The 18,542-nt window shown below is 33.9% G+C and overlaps 1 protein-coding gene and 2 long non-coding RNA genes across 3 annotated transcripts; 1 reads left to right on the forward strand and 2 right to left on the reverse strand.

Moving 5' to 3' along the window:
* LOC140004660 (uncharacterized) lies at positions 1-2,823 on the reverse strand. The gene is made up of 4 exons (XM_072044788.1): positions 1,890-2,823; positions 1,717-1,814; positions 1,434-1,579; positions 1-670 (listed from the first exon to the last, which is right to left on the reverse strand). The coding sequence occupies exons 1-4, from the start codon at positions 2,821-2,823 to the stop codon at positions 1-3; spliced, it is 1,848 nt and encodes a 615-aa protein (XP_071900889.1).
* An 8,458-nt stretch (positions 2,824-11,281) lies between these two features.
* Positions 11,282-11,913, reverse strand: LOC113738622 (uncharacterized). Its single transcript, XR_003460191.2, has 2 exons — positions 11,819-11,913; positions 11,282-11,523 (listed from the first exon to the last, which is right to left on the reverse strand). It is a non-coding gene; the product is annotated as an uncharacterized lncRNA (long non-coding RNA).
* Positions 11,914-15,583: 3,670 nt separating this feature from the next.
* LOC113738486 (uncharacterized) lies at positions 15,584-17,394 on the forward strand. Its single transcript, XR_003460152.2, has 4 exons — positions 15,584-15,989; positions 16,069-16,100; positions 16,346-16,424; positions 17,164-17,394. It is a non-coding gene; the product is annotated as an uncharacterized lncRNA (long non-coding RNA).
* Positions 17,395-18,542: the final 1,148 nt, after the last annotated feature.

Genomic DNA, 18,542 nt, shown 5'->3' on the forward strand with positions numbered 1-18,542 from the left:
TCAATTATGAGTGGCTGCCATAGACATGAATAACCTGACAGATGTTAACTTAGCAACAGGGGAAAAAGTGTCAGAATAATCCTCTCCATAGATTTGAGCATAGCCTTTGGCAACAAGGCGAGCTTTTAACCGAGCAACCGACCCATCATGATTGAATTTAACTGCAAAAACCCACTTACTCCTAATGGCCTTCTTCCTTGCAGGTAAATTTACTAAGTTCCAAGTATCATTACCATCTAGAGCATTCATCTCTTCTATCATAGCATTGCGCCATCCGGGATGGGATAGGGATTCATGAACAGTTTTAGGAAGGGAGATAGAATCAATGGATGTAATAAAGGAACAAGAAGAGGTGAGTAGATGATTATAAGATACACACGAAGACACAGGATAAGTGCATTGACGCTTACCTTTGCGAAGAGCAATAGGAAGATCATCACTTGAGACAGGATCTAGTAACGAAGGAACTGGTTCAGAGCATGCAGCAGGAGACTTTTGTCGTCGAGAATATACCTGAGTAATTGGAGGTTTAGCAGGGGAAGATCTTGAAGATGTGACAGTATAGATTAACAAATCATCATCCTCCTCCTGACATGAATGAGATGAGGATGGGGTAAAAGGTGTATTTTCAAGAAAAGTAACATCAATTGACACAATGTACCTCCTAAGACTAGGACAATAACATCTATATCTTTTTTGGACACGGAAATAACCAAGAAAAATACATTTCAATGATTTGGGGTCTAATTTAGTGACTTGGGGACGAGAGTCGCGGACAAAACATGTACACCCAAAGATTTTAGGTTCGATGGGAAACAAAGGTCTATTTGAAAAAAGAGTATTATAAGGAGTCCCACTATTCAGAACAAATGAAGGCAGACGATTAATTAGAAAGCAAGCTGTGGACATTGCATCAGCCCAAAAATGTTTAGGAACATGCATTTGAAATGATAAGGCTCTTACAGTTTCGAGCAAATGTCTATTCTTTCGTTCTATGACCCCGTTTTGGGATGGTGTATCCACACAAGAAATTTGATGAATAATGCCATTTTGCACCATATAAGATTGAAAAGGTGCGAATAAATATTCTTTGGCATTGTCACTTCGCAATATTTGTACAGCATGCTTAAATTGAGTCTTAACCTCAGCACAAAAAGCACAAAAATGAGAAAATAACTCTGACCGATTTTTCATTAAATATAACCAAATTATATGAGAATGATCATCAACAAAAGTAACAAAATACTTGAATCCAGTTTTAGAAGTGACTGGATTAGGTCCCCAGACATCTGAATGAACTAATACAAAAGGAGCATCCCGCTTGTTTATTGACTCTAGGACTCAGATTAACACGATGATGTTTGACAAACTGACAAGACTCACAATCTAATAGAGACAAACTCTAAAATTGTGGACAAAATATCTTTAACAACGGGAGAAAAGGATGACCCAGCCTATAATGTGCTTCAAATGGAGTTATAATTCCAGAACAAGCTATGGACTTTGGTATCTGTGTGTCAAGAATGTAAAGACCTCCAGATTCATACCCTTTACCAATAATCTGTTTCATCGTAAGATCCTGAAACAAGCAATAGTCAGGAAAGAATTGGGCAGAACAATTGAAGGTACGGGTAATTTTACTCACAGAAATTAGATTAATGGACAATTTAGGCAAACTTAAGACAGATGACAATGAGTTAATGGAGTGGGGTTAACTGAGTCTGATCCAAAAATACGAGATTTTGACCCATCAGCTAAGGTAACTGTAGATGCAGATGTGTGTGACTGAAAAGTGAAAAATAGACTAGAATTACCTGTCATATGATCTGTGACACCAGAATCAATTATCCATTTGGAGAACGAGGACACAAGGCATGTGTTTGGTTTACCTGACTCAGCGATGGCAGTTACGGGAGTAGATGAAAACTTTAATGATTCTTGATATTGAAAAAATTTAGCAAATTCATTTGCAGAAATTGTAACAGACTTTTCATGGTTAATAGCATCATTGGTAGAAGCAATATGTGCGGATTGAGTTCTCTGGTTCCTGTACTGCAATTTCTTACAATCACGCTTCATATGGCCCGATTTTTGATAATAGTAACACACAACTACTTCTGCATTCTGCCCCCGAGTGTCAATTCCTTTACCACCACCTTTGTATTGCTGTTTTCCAAGACCAACAAGAGCACTGCTGGACTGAACAGACTGGGTATTCTCTGTGCAAAGCACCCTACTAAACACATCTTGCAAGGATGAGATCTCAGGACTGGAAAGAATATGAGATTTAGTAGCCTCAAATTCAGGTGAAAGACCAGCCAAAAAACTCATAATTGCCATCTGTTCTCGTTGAGTTTGCTGAACTTTCACATCAGAACTAAACGATAACAGCAGATTAATCTCCTCATAAGTTTTCTTAAAATCTATAAAATAAGTCATGATGGACTTATCTTGTTTCTCTGCACGATAAAAGGTTTGGCACACCTCATATATGCGAAAAATATTTCCTTTACCAGAATACAAAAATTCTAAATACTCAATTAACTCCTTAACAAATTCACAGTGATTAATTAAGCTAATTACCTCACTGTCAATAGAATTCCGTATTTGCAGGAATAATCTAGCATCTTCCCTTAGCCATGTCTGTCTTGAACTATCTTTTGGAGGATCATCAGTCAGATGATTGTCTTTATCAATGCTTCGCAGAAAAAGACGAACCGTTTTGCTCCAATCAAGATAGTTAGAATTGTTGAATTTGTGGTCCGTGATCTTAGACATCACAGGAACCACATCAGACGTAACAACAGATTTCGTTTCTGCCATGGGTTCAGAATTAATAGAATAAAAATAAAAAAAGATAGATCTGAACTCTTTAAAAGAAGAGTGAAGAATAGAACAGAGATGTGTCCTATACAGAACCAGATGAACCGAATGATGACTACTGAATTTTCTGGCAGCGGACGGAGACCCTAACCTTGATGGTAGGGCTTTGATACCATGAAACTAAGAAAAATGGAGAGAAAATACTTTTCTTCATCTTATTAGGATTACACAACATACATATATATATACACAAGTGTAACCTAATTTAGATCCTAAAATCATGCTAATCTAAATCAATCTACTACCTAATTAATACATGATACTATAATCATATGATACCTAATTAATACATGATACTATAATCATATCTTTCCTAATATTAGATCACATATCTTCAACAAAGTACTAAATAAAACTTTGTTCCATTTGACCAATTTAAGATTCTTAAATAAAATCTGCATGCGATAACTCAACAGGATGCATTTGAAACTCTATCTTGGTTGTCTTGAGGAGAAATTCCATTTCTTGTAGAATGTTTACTACTGAATTCTGGTTTGGAAATTGAGTTCTAAAGCTAGTGATATTTCTTGTTCTTTTTTGGTTGGTCTAGGACGGGAAGAAAAGATGGTCATGGAAATTGAGTCATATAACTTGTAGAAACATTTCAATGTTGCTCCAGCTTGATTTTCCTTATAAAAAGATACATTCTTCCTCTTTCGTTGTCATAAAGTGGCTAAGATCTTGTTGATGATAGAAACATTAGATACTTATAATGTGACCATTTCTAGTATTGCAGTCATATAATGTTCTCTATCCTTCAAGAAGTGATCAGGTTTTATTAATGTTGATTGACTGACACAAAGTCAAGGCATTGTCTATTTGGCCTGTCTTTTTTTCACATGGTCTTTAACTAAATCCCTTCATGTTAACTAAATTCTTTCCATCTCCAGTCTCAATATTCAAGGTCTCAAAGAAATCAAACCCATGCATTCAAATCAAAGCACAAATCACAACTCTAACTAAAATAACAGTAGAAAGCAATAACAAGTATTCTAAAATAACAATGAGTTCACATGACATACTTCCTAAGTATCAGCATTTGAAGATGTATCTTGTTTAGCAATAAATCTACTAATATCAATTCCAAGATTTTGTTCCCCGTCTTCTTGTTCAACTTCAAAATCTTTATCAGGACTCTCTGAAATTTTAGCAGATTTAATCAACCAATGAAGAAAAGAATTAAAGAGGTCCTAAGCTACTGAAAATTAATAGTCAATGCAACTAAATATCTAATTTACCTTCACTGTTATACAACCAATCTCGAGAACACAGTAGTGCCTCCACATTATTCGACAACATAGAAGTTTGAAAGTTTTCAAGGATTCTCCTACCATGACTAAAAGCAGACTCTGATGCTACAGTGGTAATAAGAATACTTAAAATATCTCAAGCCATAAGTGAAAGCTTAGGATATCTAATTCTACTTTCCTTCCAATAAATCAAAACATTCAAATCTGGTTGTTGCTTACGATCTACTAGTCGCTTCTCAAGAAACAACTCCAACTTAGATTTGTTACCACTTGGCCCTTATTGAGATTGGTACACATCAAAACCTTGCAAATATCATAAATATTGAATGTTTAAGGTTATATAAATTGAAACAAATACAAAAACATATGAATCGATTTTACTCACATCCATGAGATCTCTAGTTTGTCTATCATCACCATTAAAAGTACCCTCCATTGGTGCAGTAGTAGTAGCAGTATTGGCTTTAGAGTACTTTTCGAACAAATAAAACAACTTTTGTTTAATATTAAGAATCTTTTCATCCAGTAATTGAGGATTCAACACAAAAAAGCAATATTCCACAAACTGGAGTTTGTAACGAGGATCCAAAATAATGACAAATAATAAGATAACACTATAGCAATCCTAATACTTTTGAAATTTGGTTTCCATATTAGAAGCCATTTCACTAATAAAAAATCTAGACCATTGGCCTCTTTATTTAAGAGGCATTGAATCTTCCAAACATTGGAAAAGCATAAGTTAGTTGTTATTAATCATCTTCCCTTTTCTATTATTTAGTTTTTAATTTATGTATATAAAAAATGACAAAAATGCAAAACGTTGGACCGCCAGTTGGAGCATATCACTCATGTTAGGGGTGTAAATGAATTGAGAACTTGCAAGCTTCTTGGTTAAAGATCAGCTTGACCTCGGTGATGATTGAATTTAAACTTTAAAGCTTGAGCTCAAACAATATGCTATGTGAAACTTGAAATTTAGTAGAGTTTAATCACAAAGTTTATGAGTTATTAGGATTGGCATCAGTTGAAACATTCTTGATTAGGTCGTACCCAATGCACCAGGCCAACAAGACATGAGGAGTTGGGCTTGATCGAAACAAAGATTTCCATAAAGATAGGTACTAATCATTTCTATGTCAAAAAAAAGTAATGTTATTTGTCCTTCTATTATTCCATTTTTATTTTGACGAGGCCATATTTCCTCCTCTCTAATATCATTTCCTTGTGTATAAGTTAACTTTACTAGATTTTCTCATACATTCTAAAACCAATTAATTATTCCATTACACATTACAATCGCTAATTTAAAATTGTCACTAATATGCATTATATATTTTTCTTCAAAATTTTATGAAATTTTATGATGTCAAAGATCTATCTAGCAATTTAATATGAACAAATTTCAAATTTCAAGTCCAAAAAATAAAAAATAAAAAATCTCAAGCATCAAAGATGAGCACAACTTGAGTATAACTACAATGTCTTATAAATAGGATATTAACACTTCAAAAAATCTACTAAGAGTAGCTCATATAGCCACTATAGAGTTTAATCCCAAAGTTTATGAGTTATTAGGATTGGCATCGGTTGAAAGATTCTTGATTAGGTGGTACTAGGGGTGTAATCGAGCCGAGTCGAGCTCGAGTATTGCTATACTCGAGCTCGACTTGACTTATATACACCAAAGCTCGAGCTCGAGTCGAGCTCGAGCTCGCCCAAAAAATCGATACTCGAGACTCGACTCGAAAAATTTTCTTTAGGCTCGAGACTTGACTCGATACTCGAGGCTCGAAAATTTTTTTCATTTTAGGTCTTTTTACAATTATGTTATTACTTTTTTGCCATTATAGGATTTTATTATAAAGAAGGATATATTGTAAATTTCATATAACTTATACCCATAATGGTCATTTTATAATTATAATACATATATATTATTTAAATTATAAATATATTATTTAAATAACTCCGGCTCGTCAAGCTACTCGACTCGACTCGAACTGGGCTATTTCAACTTGAAACTCGACTCGATTTTCATTCGAGCTACTCGAAACTCGGCTCGAACTCGGTCAATCCGAATTCGAGCCGAGTCGTTGACCGAGCTACTCGCGAGTAGCTCGGCTCGCGTACATCCCTAGGTGGTACCCAATCCACCAGGGCAACAAGACATGAGGAGTTGGGCCTGATCGAAACAAAGATTTCGTTAAAGATAGGCACTAATCTGTGCCACTATTCTATTTTTATTTTGACGAGACCATATTACCTCCTCTCTAATTTCATTTTCTTGTCTATGAGTTAACTTTACTAGATTTTCTCTTACATTCTAAAATCAATTAATTATTCCATTACACATTAAAATGGCCAATTTAAAATTGTCACTAACATGCATTATGTATTTTTCTACAAAAATTTACGAAATCTTATGATGTCAAAGATCTATCTAGCAATGTAATATGAACAAATTCCAAATTTCAAGTCCAAAAAATAAATAAATAAAAAAATCCCAATAATCAAAGATGAGCAAAATATGAGTATAATTACAATGTCTCATAAATAGGACATTAACACTTCAAAAAATCTACTAAGAATAGCTCATATAGCCACCATAGAGGGAGTGAAACTTTTTAATATGTTTCAACAAAAGTATGACAGCATCTAGTATCCAAATAATGCAATGGAACCTTAATTGTGCTCGTAAAAATTCTGCAAAATTGAAATTAAAATAAGAATATGAAAAATAAATTAAAAATAGTTATGTAGATTTAGAAAAAAAAGATGCAAAAGTTAATTTTTTTTACCTTTTGGATACGTACGACAAGTGTGCCCAACTTCCTTACATATGAACACAAGATAAGGTAGGAAAAAAAATTAGAACAGTAGTAATATGGTATCATTAAGATGAAAATGGGGTAGTAGGAGTGCAAATAACATAAAGGGAGTGCAAATAACATTATCTAAAAAAAACCAATAGAAAAAAAATTACTAAAGATATAATTAGCCTGCTCAACTATCTATAATGCTTTGTATCCTGTCTAACGAAATTTATACTAAGATATTATTCTTATTAGATATGTTAATGGGTAGGTCTGGATTGCATTCTTTTGATCTAGATCCAAACCCATTAAATTTAGTTGAACTCAGATCCAGACCAGACCCTTATGAGTCTGAAAAAATAAGTCCAAATTCAGACTCTCATGGATCTGGATACCCATGGGTACCCGCTATATTTTTCTAAATATACTAAAGTAAAAATGTATTATATATATATTTCAAAAAAAATATACACACCACTCAATTTTTATTTTTAAATAATAAAATTAATATTCAAGAAATTGAATGCAATATTATGTACTCAAAAAATAACTATTATCTACTGCTTCGATTTATTTTTTAAATTTTAACTATATCTACGTCTAATCTTTCATTTATTTGCCTTTATTTTGTCTTCTTTTTATAAAAAAGATTGTACTAATCACAATGACAACTAGGATTAGTTAAAAAAAGCAAACAATTAAGAAATCTTTGTATTCGATTCAATGACCATAAAATATTAGAATATTTTATAAATTTACTAATATATATATATATACATAATTTAATTATGTATACATGGGTTTGGATTGGGTCTGGTATGTATTTGGATTTGGATATGAATTACAAAAAATCAGACTTTTTCTAGATCCATAACTCTTTTACAGGATCTGGATCTGGATAGGATCTGTATTTAAAAAATTAAATTCAAACCCTATCCAAGTACTTTGGATTTGGGTTGAATTTGAAAAAGATCCGATGTATTGACATACCTAATTCTCATGTATAAGCCTTCTAGTTTGATTCTTGATGAACCTAAATCTAAAGGCTTTGTAGCTCATCAAATTGAATTGCAAGGCTGTTGCAACTTTTCCAACCGTAGAAGTACAAGAGTCGGCTTGTTTTTCTAGTGGCATTTGGCTATCTTGGAAGGCTTCAAAGATTGGCATTTGACTATCTTATTCCGAAATCCATCATCAGCTTAATCTTGGGACTCTATTCAACAGGTAATCTTGGAAGTCAGTCAATATTACTTGAAGGTGATTTAATCTTGTTTGGTGAGCCTTCAATCCCGTAAACAAAGATTATGAGACATATATGGAGATTTTCTATGGTACATCAGCCCAGAAAATTAATTTGAAAAATTCTAAGTTGTATGCCTCACCCTAATGTTAGTGGGTAGATCCACTGCTAGAAAGTTGAGTCGATGCACTCAATTTCCCCTGATGAATAAAATATTGGACGTTATTTGGGATTTCCAATCATTCAAGGCAGAATCACTAAGTCGACTTATACATGTATTATGTACTTTTGTTGACAAAGTGAGGAGCAAATTATCTAATTAAAAAGAGAAAAGTCTTTTCTGGTTTTCTTTGTGAAAACCAAAATCCCAATAGTTTGAGTGAGATTATGAATTTGGCGATATTTGTCAAACTTTATATGACTAAATGAAGCTTTTTTGACAATTATCTCAATTCATAATCCAGTTAAAAATTTCAGGCAAGTAGAGAGATACTGGATGTCTATTTTTCTGAGAACATATCTTCCTCGAAATCACTTCAAAATAGCCTAGTTTAGACACATGCACGCAGATAAGGTGTTAATCAATAGTTGAGTAATCAATTTTCACGGCATTCAACCCTTCATGTTTCATTTTGTCACATCCCATACTTATTGAGAAAGCCTAAAATAAGACATTATTCCTACACCTACACGGCAGAATAACTTAGAAAAGGCAATGAGAAGTACTAATTGATGTTCAGCAATCTGGGTGGAGTGAGAAGTTCGTATGGACTATAACATTTAGACATGGTGCCATTTCGGAGACCCCGTGCCGGACTAAAAGGACTGCAGGAGCCATACGCAAATCCACCACCAGCTGATGAATCAGAATCATCAACCATGGCCTCTTTCCCGCTATCCATCTCAGCCAAAACTTTGTAAAAAAAGATCAATATCACATGGAAGCAAAAGAGGGCCTTCATTGCTATATGCATACTCCAATTCAGCATCTTCAAGCAGCATCTTGAACAGCGGATGATTAGCACATTTTGCCTTGATGACAAATCTTTGTTTCGCAGGACCAACATACACTGAAAAACAACCTTTAGCGGCAATCTTATACCTTGTTTTGTACTCATCATGATTTTGCTGGGATTTTTCAGCTGATCCAACACAATGCCATGATTTACTCTTCGACAAAAAAATGATTGTAGCACCCTCCATTCTTGAAGATTTTGGAGAAATGCTTTCAAAAGATAAAGAAACCACTAATTTCTTGATCGTTGAATAGTTCTTCCATTTGCTCTTTCCACTATCCATAAGCCAAGGCAAAAAATTGTTAAGTTGTCAGACCATACAAAATTACAAAAACTACCAATCATGAAAATCACAAATACTAGTGCTACTATATACTTGCAATACTCGAGCACTTTGGCTTCGCTTTGGCAAATTCTAGTTAGTAATTTTTCTATTTCTGCTGTCATATATATGGCCCTTAGGAGACAGTCGGATAAGGGATGAAATTGATAAAAGTGCGCTGCTAATTTGATCTATCCGGCAGTCGGAGAGGCCGCAAACGCTGTATAGTTCCCCACAGAAGGTAAATACTAATGACCCAAATTATCTAACGTCCTATGTGAACTCATGGACTGGACAGCCTTGAGATGTGGTGAACAGATACCTAATTGAATGTGAATAAAAAACATCAGCCCTTTTTTCTTGATTGATTTTTTTTTTTTTTTTGTGTAAAGAGAAATCCATCAAGTAATTAGTTGTTTGAGACGATAATGCCTCGAACAACCGATTGGCTTGGGAAAAGATAAAGCATGATTTGTTTTCTCGTTTTTGAGAGGTACGCAATTGTTGTTGATGGGACGGCATGATTATTGTACCATAGAGCTTAATTGTCTTAACAATTTTGAAACCCAAAGAAAAGACTAAATCTCAATAATTTAAGCCTCAACAACTCAAAAATGAATCTTTGTTTTTTTTGTCAATCAACAGCAATTCAAAAATGAATCATGAATGCGGTGAATTTTCCTCCAATATCTCGTGTCTTTCAAGAATCTAAACGATTAGCATTTTTTTTTTCTTTCTTTCTTTTTTAGTTTAAGAGGAGATTTCAAACCTTTTCTAAAAAATGAGTTTAAAAGTTGAATCAAGAATTTTATGATCACGTACTAGTATTCCTACCAACTAAGTTAGGTATTAGGTACAAGAATGAGCCTTTTATTCACACCTTTAGGCATGATATATTTGAACCCAAATTTGTTTAAATTTCTGTGCCTTTATGTCATTGACTATTCAATTCATTCACCAATTATAAGAAATTTCATAGCAGAATCAGGTCTATATACTTTCTTAAGTTGCTATATATACACGTTTTAAACTTTGCGCTTTTATAATTTTAATTATTTGTTTAGTTGGCAGGATGCAAAATTGGTTTTGTAGTGCCTGTGTACTCTTTAAGCCGGATTACAATTCCTTGTACCTAAGATTCATATATAACGTCCAAGATTCACACCCACTTTGCCTTTTCCTTTCAACTTATTTGTGCCTTGAATCATCATCTGTAGTGTTTAAAATTATGTGGGTTTAAAAAATTTCAAGAAATTTGGAAATTAATGATCTCATATTTGGTCCAACAAACTCGTTTCCATCGTTCTTTTTGATCACGTAGCAAATTTTGAATAGCTAATACTAAATTTCCATTAGATCTCAGAACTTTTAAAATTTGTCATTGTTCTTCATGCCTTTAGGATTAATGATGGTCCAGTTAGATGATTAATCCTTCACTTTCTCTCCAAAATTAATAGTACTTTCTCATGATGCTCTTTGGTACTGCTAATATGTAATTTTTGCTTCTTTTGCTCCCTTTTCGATTAATTTTATGATTTTATCGAATCGAAAACAGATGCTTTCTATCGTTCACATAACAAAAATTGGGACGAAGAATATAGATTATTACTCGTAAAGTTAGATGATTAATCTTTGACTTTTGGAGCGAAGAATATAGATTATTGCTCGTAAAGTTTGTTGGAATATAGATTATGCATAGAAAAGTTTTCATAGCATGTAATAGTTTCTGTATAAAAACCGAGAAGTCACATATATATTATATAGGCCTTCTCACTTACGGAAATTATCATTGATAATAATAATTAGAGAGAAGGGAGTCAAGGGACATAGCATAGGCAGGCGCATCTATGGCCATGTAAAAAGGGACATCTCGCTGTGGAGTTTGGCCACCTCGCGTGGCAATCTCTAACACATTGCGCTACGCTTGATCTGAGTCCAAGGTGCTTTAGCGTAACTTTGGAATCCTCCAACCCTCCTGCATTTGGGACTTCTTCAGCTGTACATGTGAGAAAATTTCTAGGTTAGTATTAATTCTAAGTTCACAAAAAACTCATAATCCAACAACCCTCTTTGCTTTTCTTTTTAATCATATGCATTGATTTCGTTTTTTCGATGCGAAAATTTCAGTTTTATATATGTAACTTAAAACTGGTCTAGTTTTCTCTGTCAGGTAGGCAATGTGTAGCAAGTCTAATTAAAATGGCCATATCTGCCAATCCAGCGTACATTTGTCTATTATTCTTTTTCATAACAACAAGGATTGAGAGAAGAGAGTGAAAAGGAAAAAGTACCAAGATTCATGACAAAGAGGAGCGAAAGAATGCAGCAGAGGAGAAGAACTTTTGACATGTTGCAAGACTGATGGGTGCAAATGCAAGTGTTGGGTACTTGAAACTCTGTCTTGTGGATCCTTTATACAGGCCATAGAGTGGTGTGTTCTTTTTAATGACGTCTTCTTAAAGATGAAATGGAAATGAGATATTAGCAAAATAAATCAATTCAACCCCCAACTACATTCATCCATCCTATCCTAGGATAGGAGTTTGAGATAACTCATAAAGTTTGTTGGGATTACTTTATATGCATTAATTACTGCCTCCGTCCGGTAAAGATAGACCTATTTCTTTTTTTACATAAATTAAAAAATTTAGCTAATATAGTTACAATAATTATTTTTTTGTTCATGCTTTCCTCAAATACCCCTTGTTAATATTAGATCATTCATTCAAAGTAAGAGGTTCATATTACTATATTATTCTTGGAACTTAAGGTACTTTAGTTTTTCAAATACAAGAGTCAATCAAATTAATGTTACATGTTTGACTAAAATAAATAACAAAAATAAAATTGCCAAACAGTCAAACTTTTCAATTTGGACCCATTAGAAGGCGACTAATGTGTGTTCAAAAATTTGTAATAACTATGTACATTAAATATGGGTATATTAGTAAAATAACAAATTAACTATTCTTTAAAAAAGGAAATAAGCGTATAATTTGGGACACACACAAGAGCAAAGTCAGTCTATCTTTACGGACCGAGGGAGTATATGTTGACCAACTTTATTCATCCTAATTTTGTTGTTATATTTTATTGAGTTTTCAATTTACCTACATCAAAAATTTGTACACGTTAAATCACCAATTCGAGCATATCACCGTGCTTACAAGGTGAAGTAGAAGTTCTGATATCTCGGAGTAGCGGATTCTCAGTTTTCAGTCTTGACTCGATTGAGAACTCGACCATAGGAAAAAAAAATGAAAAATCAGTCATTTAAGAAAACCTTACAAAGAGAAGTGTTTCAATAGCATAATTTCCTACTACTATAGCATAAGTTGGGCTAATGAGTGCATTAGGTCTGGTTTGATTTGGATGTAATTGCAGTTAGTCAGGTCCATGAGCATTGCAAGATGATTTTTATGTCTCGTACAGATAGGGATTGTAAAACCCAATATCCATGGGTATCGTACCGATGATTAATTTGATTAGATGACTGATGGGTTATCTATTAGGATTTGGTATTAATGAATAGTTACCAATGCATAATCTGATAAGATTTGATAAGAGGACCCTAAATGCTTGATATTCGATATATATATATATATAAATATAAATATAATATGTGTGTGTTTTCCAATTTAATAGTTCGATAACACGTTTCGTAATCTTATGATCCAATATCATAACACATAGCCCTGACCTAATACAAATAAAGATAATCATAATTAAAATAAAAAAAATGTTGATTTAACCCTTCATTGAATGTTGAATTTTTCTCATGCAAGCTCTATAGCTTTACACAAGTTTAAAACTCAATACAGTGTGCTTATTTAATATGATGTATGTATTGGTTTTAGTTTAATAAACGCTAATTTTTCTTTTTTGAACTATTCAACTTAGTGGATACAAGGTACCCAATGGGTAATCCAAACCCACGATTAAGAGGATTTGATAATGGAATTAAAACTAGTAGAATTATCCAATAGGATTTAGTAAAATATTTAGATATGTGGGATAGAATTTGGTTAAAGAGATCTTTTAGGGCATCCAACCCGATGCTAGCTCTAATTACAAACAATACGTAATCAAAACCTAGTCCTTTGTTTAAAAAATAAAGCGAAAATTGGAAAACAAGAAAGTTGAGGTTGATTTGCAACAGTAGAAATGACTAATGAGTCACACCAAAGCTTTTAGTATGATAATACAATATGTGACATTGCACACTAATTTGACTCACTTTGTCAATTTTGGGGGTTGAAGTCAAGTATCTCATCTTGTTTCCAAAAAAAAAAAAAGAAGAAGGCATTTTATCTTAAGAGAAGCCACGGTTCACGCTACTCTAATCCTCCCTCTTTAAGAGAAGCTAGTATTTATTAACATATATAATAAATGTGTGAATGCAATTGCCCCAATTGAACCCAAATGCTGACGTGGCGCTCTTCCATTGGTTGGTTGGTGATAGTCCTTCAATTGATTCCAATTTGATGAGTTGTCGTCCTCTGATTCGTCGATTGGTGGTAGTCCTCCCAATTGCATATTAAATTGATGATGTGGCGAGTTTTGATTGGATGAAAAGTAATAGTCCTCTAATTGCATGTAGGATTGTGCTAAAATTTTGCTTCTTACTTTTTTATCCAACAAATCACATTAACAAAAAATTTGGATTCCTTTTTTTCTTTGTTGTCCGTCAAATCACATATAATTACCAATTCTTTGCAATTAATTGTTAATAACTAATTTAATGTCATGTTTCTTGTCATTCAACAGATCGCGCTTGATGAGTTGGGTCGTGTTTAATTACCGACTCCTTCAGTTATTACCAAAAAAATTATATATTTTAGGGCGAAACAAATAATAATTATCATTTTTTACCGTTGATTGTTAGCAATTATTTATTGCTTTTCGTTGGCCTTTTTTAGTCTTCCGCCAAATTGCATATATTTACTGATACTTTGCAATTCATTGTTGCTGGCTGCTTAATAATGGTTTTTCCCTTGCTGTCCAATGGATCGCGTCTAATTAGCGATTTCTTGCAGTTGTTAGGCAAAATAAAAGGGACATTTTTCGCAAAAAAAATATATTTATCAACTGTTTTATTTTATGGATGTTATAAAAAAAAATGCCCTTTTTTCTGTTAATGTTTCGTTAGTTAATTAATACTTCAATTTTTTCCCCGGTTAATGGTTTGCTGGTTTTTTAGCTTCTTTTTTATGCTCCGGCGGATTGTATGAGCAAAAAGTGTCCTTTTTTTCCTCCTCCACCAAACTGCATGTATTTACTGGCGCTTTGCGCTTTAATAGTGCCTTTTTTTGGTCATCCAATAAATCGTGTTTAATTAGTGCTCCCTTGCAGTTGTTAGCCAAAAAAAACCATTTTTGTTCCAAAAATAAAAACAAATTTAATCTGTTTTTTTATTTTCTTTTATCAAATAGATGCTTTTTTGCCATTAATGCTTCGTTGGTTAATTAATAATTTCGTTTTTTCCCCTTTGATGATTCGTTGTTTATTTGGCCGCTCTTCTTTTTTTGCTCCGGTGGATCGTCTTAACAAAAAAAAATGACCATTTTTTTCTTCCACCAAACTGTATCTATTTACCAATACGCTACAATTAATTGTTAATAGCTATTTAATAATGTCTTGCTTTTTATTGTTCATCTAATGGATCGTGTTTAATTACCGGTTCCTTTAGTTATTAAGAAAAAAAAATATTTTTGCCAAAACAAATAATAATTATCATTTTTTAACGTTGATTGTTAACAATTATTTATTGCCTGATCTGACCCAATATATTGGGTTAGCAAAAAAGTGCCTTTTTGCCTACTTACATTCATATTTACCTATCAATTTTTCTCTGTTAATTGTTGCCTTTTCCTCGTCACTTTTTTTTTTTGTTATTGTTAATGATTACTTAATTAGTTGGCCTGCATTTTAGCTGTTCAAAATAAAATTTGCCTCTCTATTAGTATTTTTTCCTTGAACAAAATCTTTTTTTTCGTATATTTGTCTAAAGAGTTGCACTTTCCGTTGCTGGCATCGATTTTTGCAATCTACTTTCTGCATCTGCGCATCTTAATCGAATACATCCTCAGCCATCACTTCTGATTACTTCCATTTGGTGGAGAGTTGTATTTGATGGGAAAGTTGGTACCTCTATTTTACTAAACTACCCAGCCTTTATCTTTCCGTTTGCTCAGTTTCTCTTTTTTCCTTATTTCCTGCTCATGGACATATTTGTAAAAATGAAGTGACCGTCATTGTTGCCTTCTGCCAAACATCACCTTTCAGCCTTGCTCTGTTCAGGGATAATCCGTTGTTTTCCCTTTGTACAGTGGTTGTTACCATTACCTGGTTTGTTCTAGCAGAACCTCGGCGGCTTACCATCATGATCGGCGGTAGATCTACAGCTGCTGCATCCTCCCTTCTAATCCCTTTCGGCTGCTTTTTTCTCTAGACAGAATAGAGGTTAGCTATCAACTTCCTTCTTCTCTTGCTCTTGCTTCTTTTTGCCTTTTTCATTACTAATTTCCTGACTTTGTTTCAGCTTGCAAAGTTGCTATCTTTGCTGTTTTGCTGGTGAGTGCCTTGCTCCAAGAACGTTTAACTTAGTCCCTCTGCATCTGTTGAGCTTTTTTTTACAAAAAAATAATTGCTTTCTTTTTTTCCCTTGTTGCTTTGTCATTTTACTTAGTTATTGCCTTCTTTTTCCAGCAACAGTTTCTTTCTTTTCTTGCGCACCAGCTTAATGCCTTTACTTTTTTCATTGCACTCGGTATTAGCACGGGCTTATTTTTCCTTGTTCTGTTTCTTTTCACTATTAGCTTTTGTATGCTCGATTTTATCGTGGTACCGCCTGCTTTTCTCTGATTCTGCCCCGAAGCTTTTTTTGCAGCCAGACAGGTTAGTGTTTCTGGTTCTCCTCTCTTTCCTACTTCTTTTATATTTTGCTATCTATATTCCGTCTCTATCACTTGTATTTTCTGCTATGTGGTTGGTTGCATCTTCTTAGAGCCTCACTTCTTTGACTTGAATTGCGGGAGCTTATTTACTACTTCCCGAAACTTTTGGATGACTTTGTTGGGTTAACAAGGAGCTTTTCAACTCCTGTTCCTGTACTATTACTGCTGAAGGATGGAAATTATAGACAGCCTTGCATTTCATGCTGAACTACTTTTTGTTACTTATTTTATGTGTCCATTTCGTTTGTTTGCTGCTTATTTCCTAGCTGTTGGATTTCTTATCTTCCTGCTCGTTGCTTGCTTATTAATTTTAGCTTGGACATTTACAGACCTGTTTCCTTTTTTTGTGTTTTTATTTGTTCAATCTTGTGTAACACTTTTATATTACTTGCCGTTTGAATTAGCTAATATTGTTCATAAATTACAATTAAATTGGCCATTACTGGGCATAATTGCATTCGCACACCGCGCATCGCGCGGTGATCCTCCTCCTAGTTGAATTTGAAGTGTTCATAGGTTTAATCATGCTTTAGATAACAAGAGATCAATTCAGTTGTTTCAACGAGAGAGTTTTTGGTTCAAGAACAACCCTTTAACTTGTTACAGCTCCAAGATAGCTGCAAAAGTTCATCATTCTTGTCCTTCTTCCATCAAATTCAATCACTTTGTGGACATTGTAGGTGGTAACAGCAAATCCTTCCACGGAAAAAATGTACGTTCCTATGGATAAGCGCTAGTGCTCGTTTGGCAGGCCAGAGTTGTGTTCCAACTTCCAACAACAATTGGAACGTCTAATAGGCTCCAACGTCAAAATGTGTACCAAAGCGTAGAGTGAAACCAGAATCTTTCAAACTTGAACCTTTGTTCAAATAGACATTAATATCATAATGCCATAGATCTACTTCTTAATACTACATTCTTTTATTTTTCCCGGCTGTGACTGATGTGGAAAGGGTATTACACATACACACACACATATATATATATATATATGTATATGTATATTCTCGACCCTTTGCAATTGTCGTAGATTTTGTCCAAATGCACAGTACTCAATTCTATGCAAAAGTGCTGCGAAAAGTAATGGTTGACCGAAGTGTTACTTCTTATTGCTTGCCTCTCGATCTTCAACTTAAGATCCTACGTATGAGCCTGAATATTCGCATCATCTTATTTTGCCACTAGGCATTGGAGATTGAAATGGCGGGCCATGTTGAAGTTGAATTATGCCTACTTTCGAGTCAGTGAACACTATAGACAGAATCAGAGGAACGACTTCATATACATCCGTTACGGGATTGTTGGGGGAGGGATTCTCCTTTTGTTTGGTTACTCTCTGGCCTACACAAATTTATGTCCGAAATGGGAAAAGAGCACTTGAAATGTCGTCAAAATTAATGACCAAAATCCACTTGAAAGGTAGTCGAAATTTGCGCATCTAAGGTTACACACAGTCACGCGCACAAGTGGCAAGGCTTTTTCAAAAGAAAAGAGTTGCCAGTTCTTCCTGTGTTTTCTTTTCTCTACCCAACATCAACAATTATACACTTCCAAATAAGTGAGTATCAACTGGATGGACATTCTGTATATATACAATTCCCCAGCTAAATAGAGCGTAAGTGTTTACTTTTCTTTAAATCTTTAAAATTTTTAAAAAAATCTATCTATAGTTAAGTACAATTACTGCGAAAATAACTAATAAAAACTAAATAAAGGAGCAATAAAACCCTCTTATCTTAATAGAACAAGAAAGAAATTATTGCTCTTTTATTTTTCAATAACTCTTATACAATAGAACTAACGGCTTATATATCTATTAGTTAGAGAAGCGGGTGCTATAGCAAAATTGATCGAAAGAGAGGATAATTCACCACTAGGGGTGGCCACGTTCAACCTTGAACTGGAACTGGGCCGGTGGTTTGTTAGACCGGAATTGGAATCAAATATTGGAAACCGAAATCGGAACCATAATTGTGACTAAAGGTTCAGATTCAGGTTTATCAAAAATTTGAACCGAACTAGAATAGATGGTTTAGTAAGTCTAGACCCCATATCTAAT

This window comes from Coffea arabica, chromosome 4c, assembly GCF_036785885.1.
Source record: "Coffea arabica cultivar ET-39 chromosome 4c, Coffea Arabica ET-39 HiFi, whole genome shotgun sequence".
NCBI classification, from domain to species: domain Eukaryota; kingdom Viridiplantae; phylum Streptophyta; class Magnoliopsida; order Gentianales; family Rubiaceae; genus Coffea; species Coffea arabica.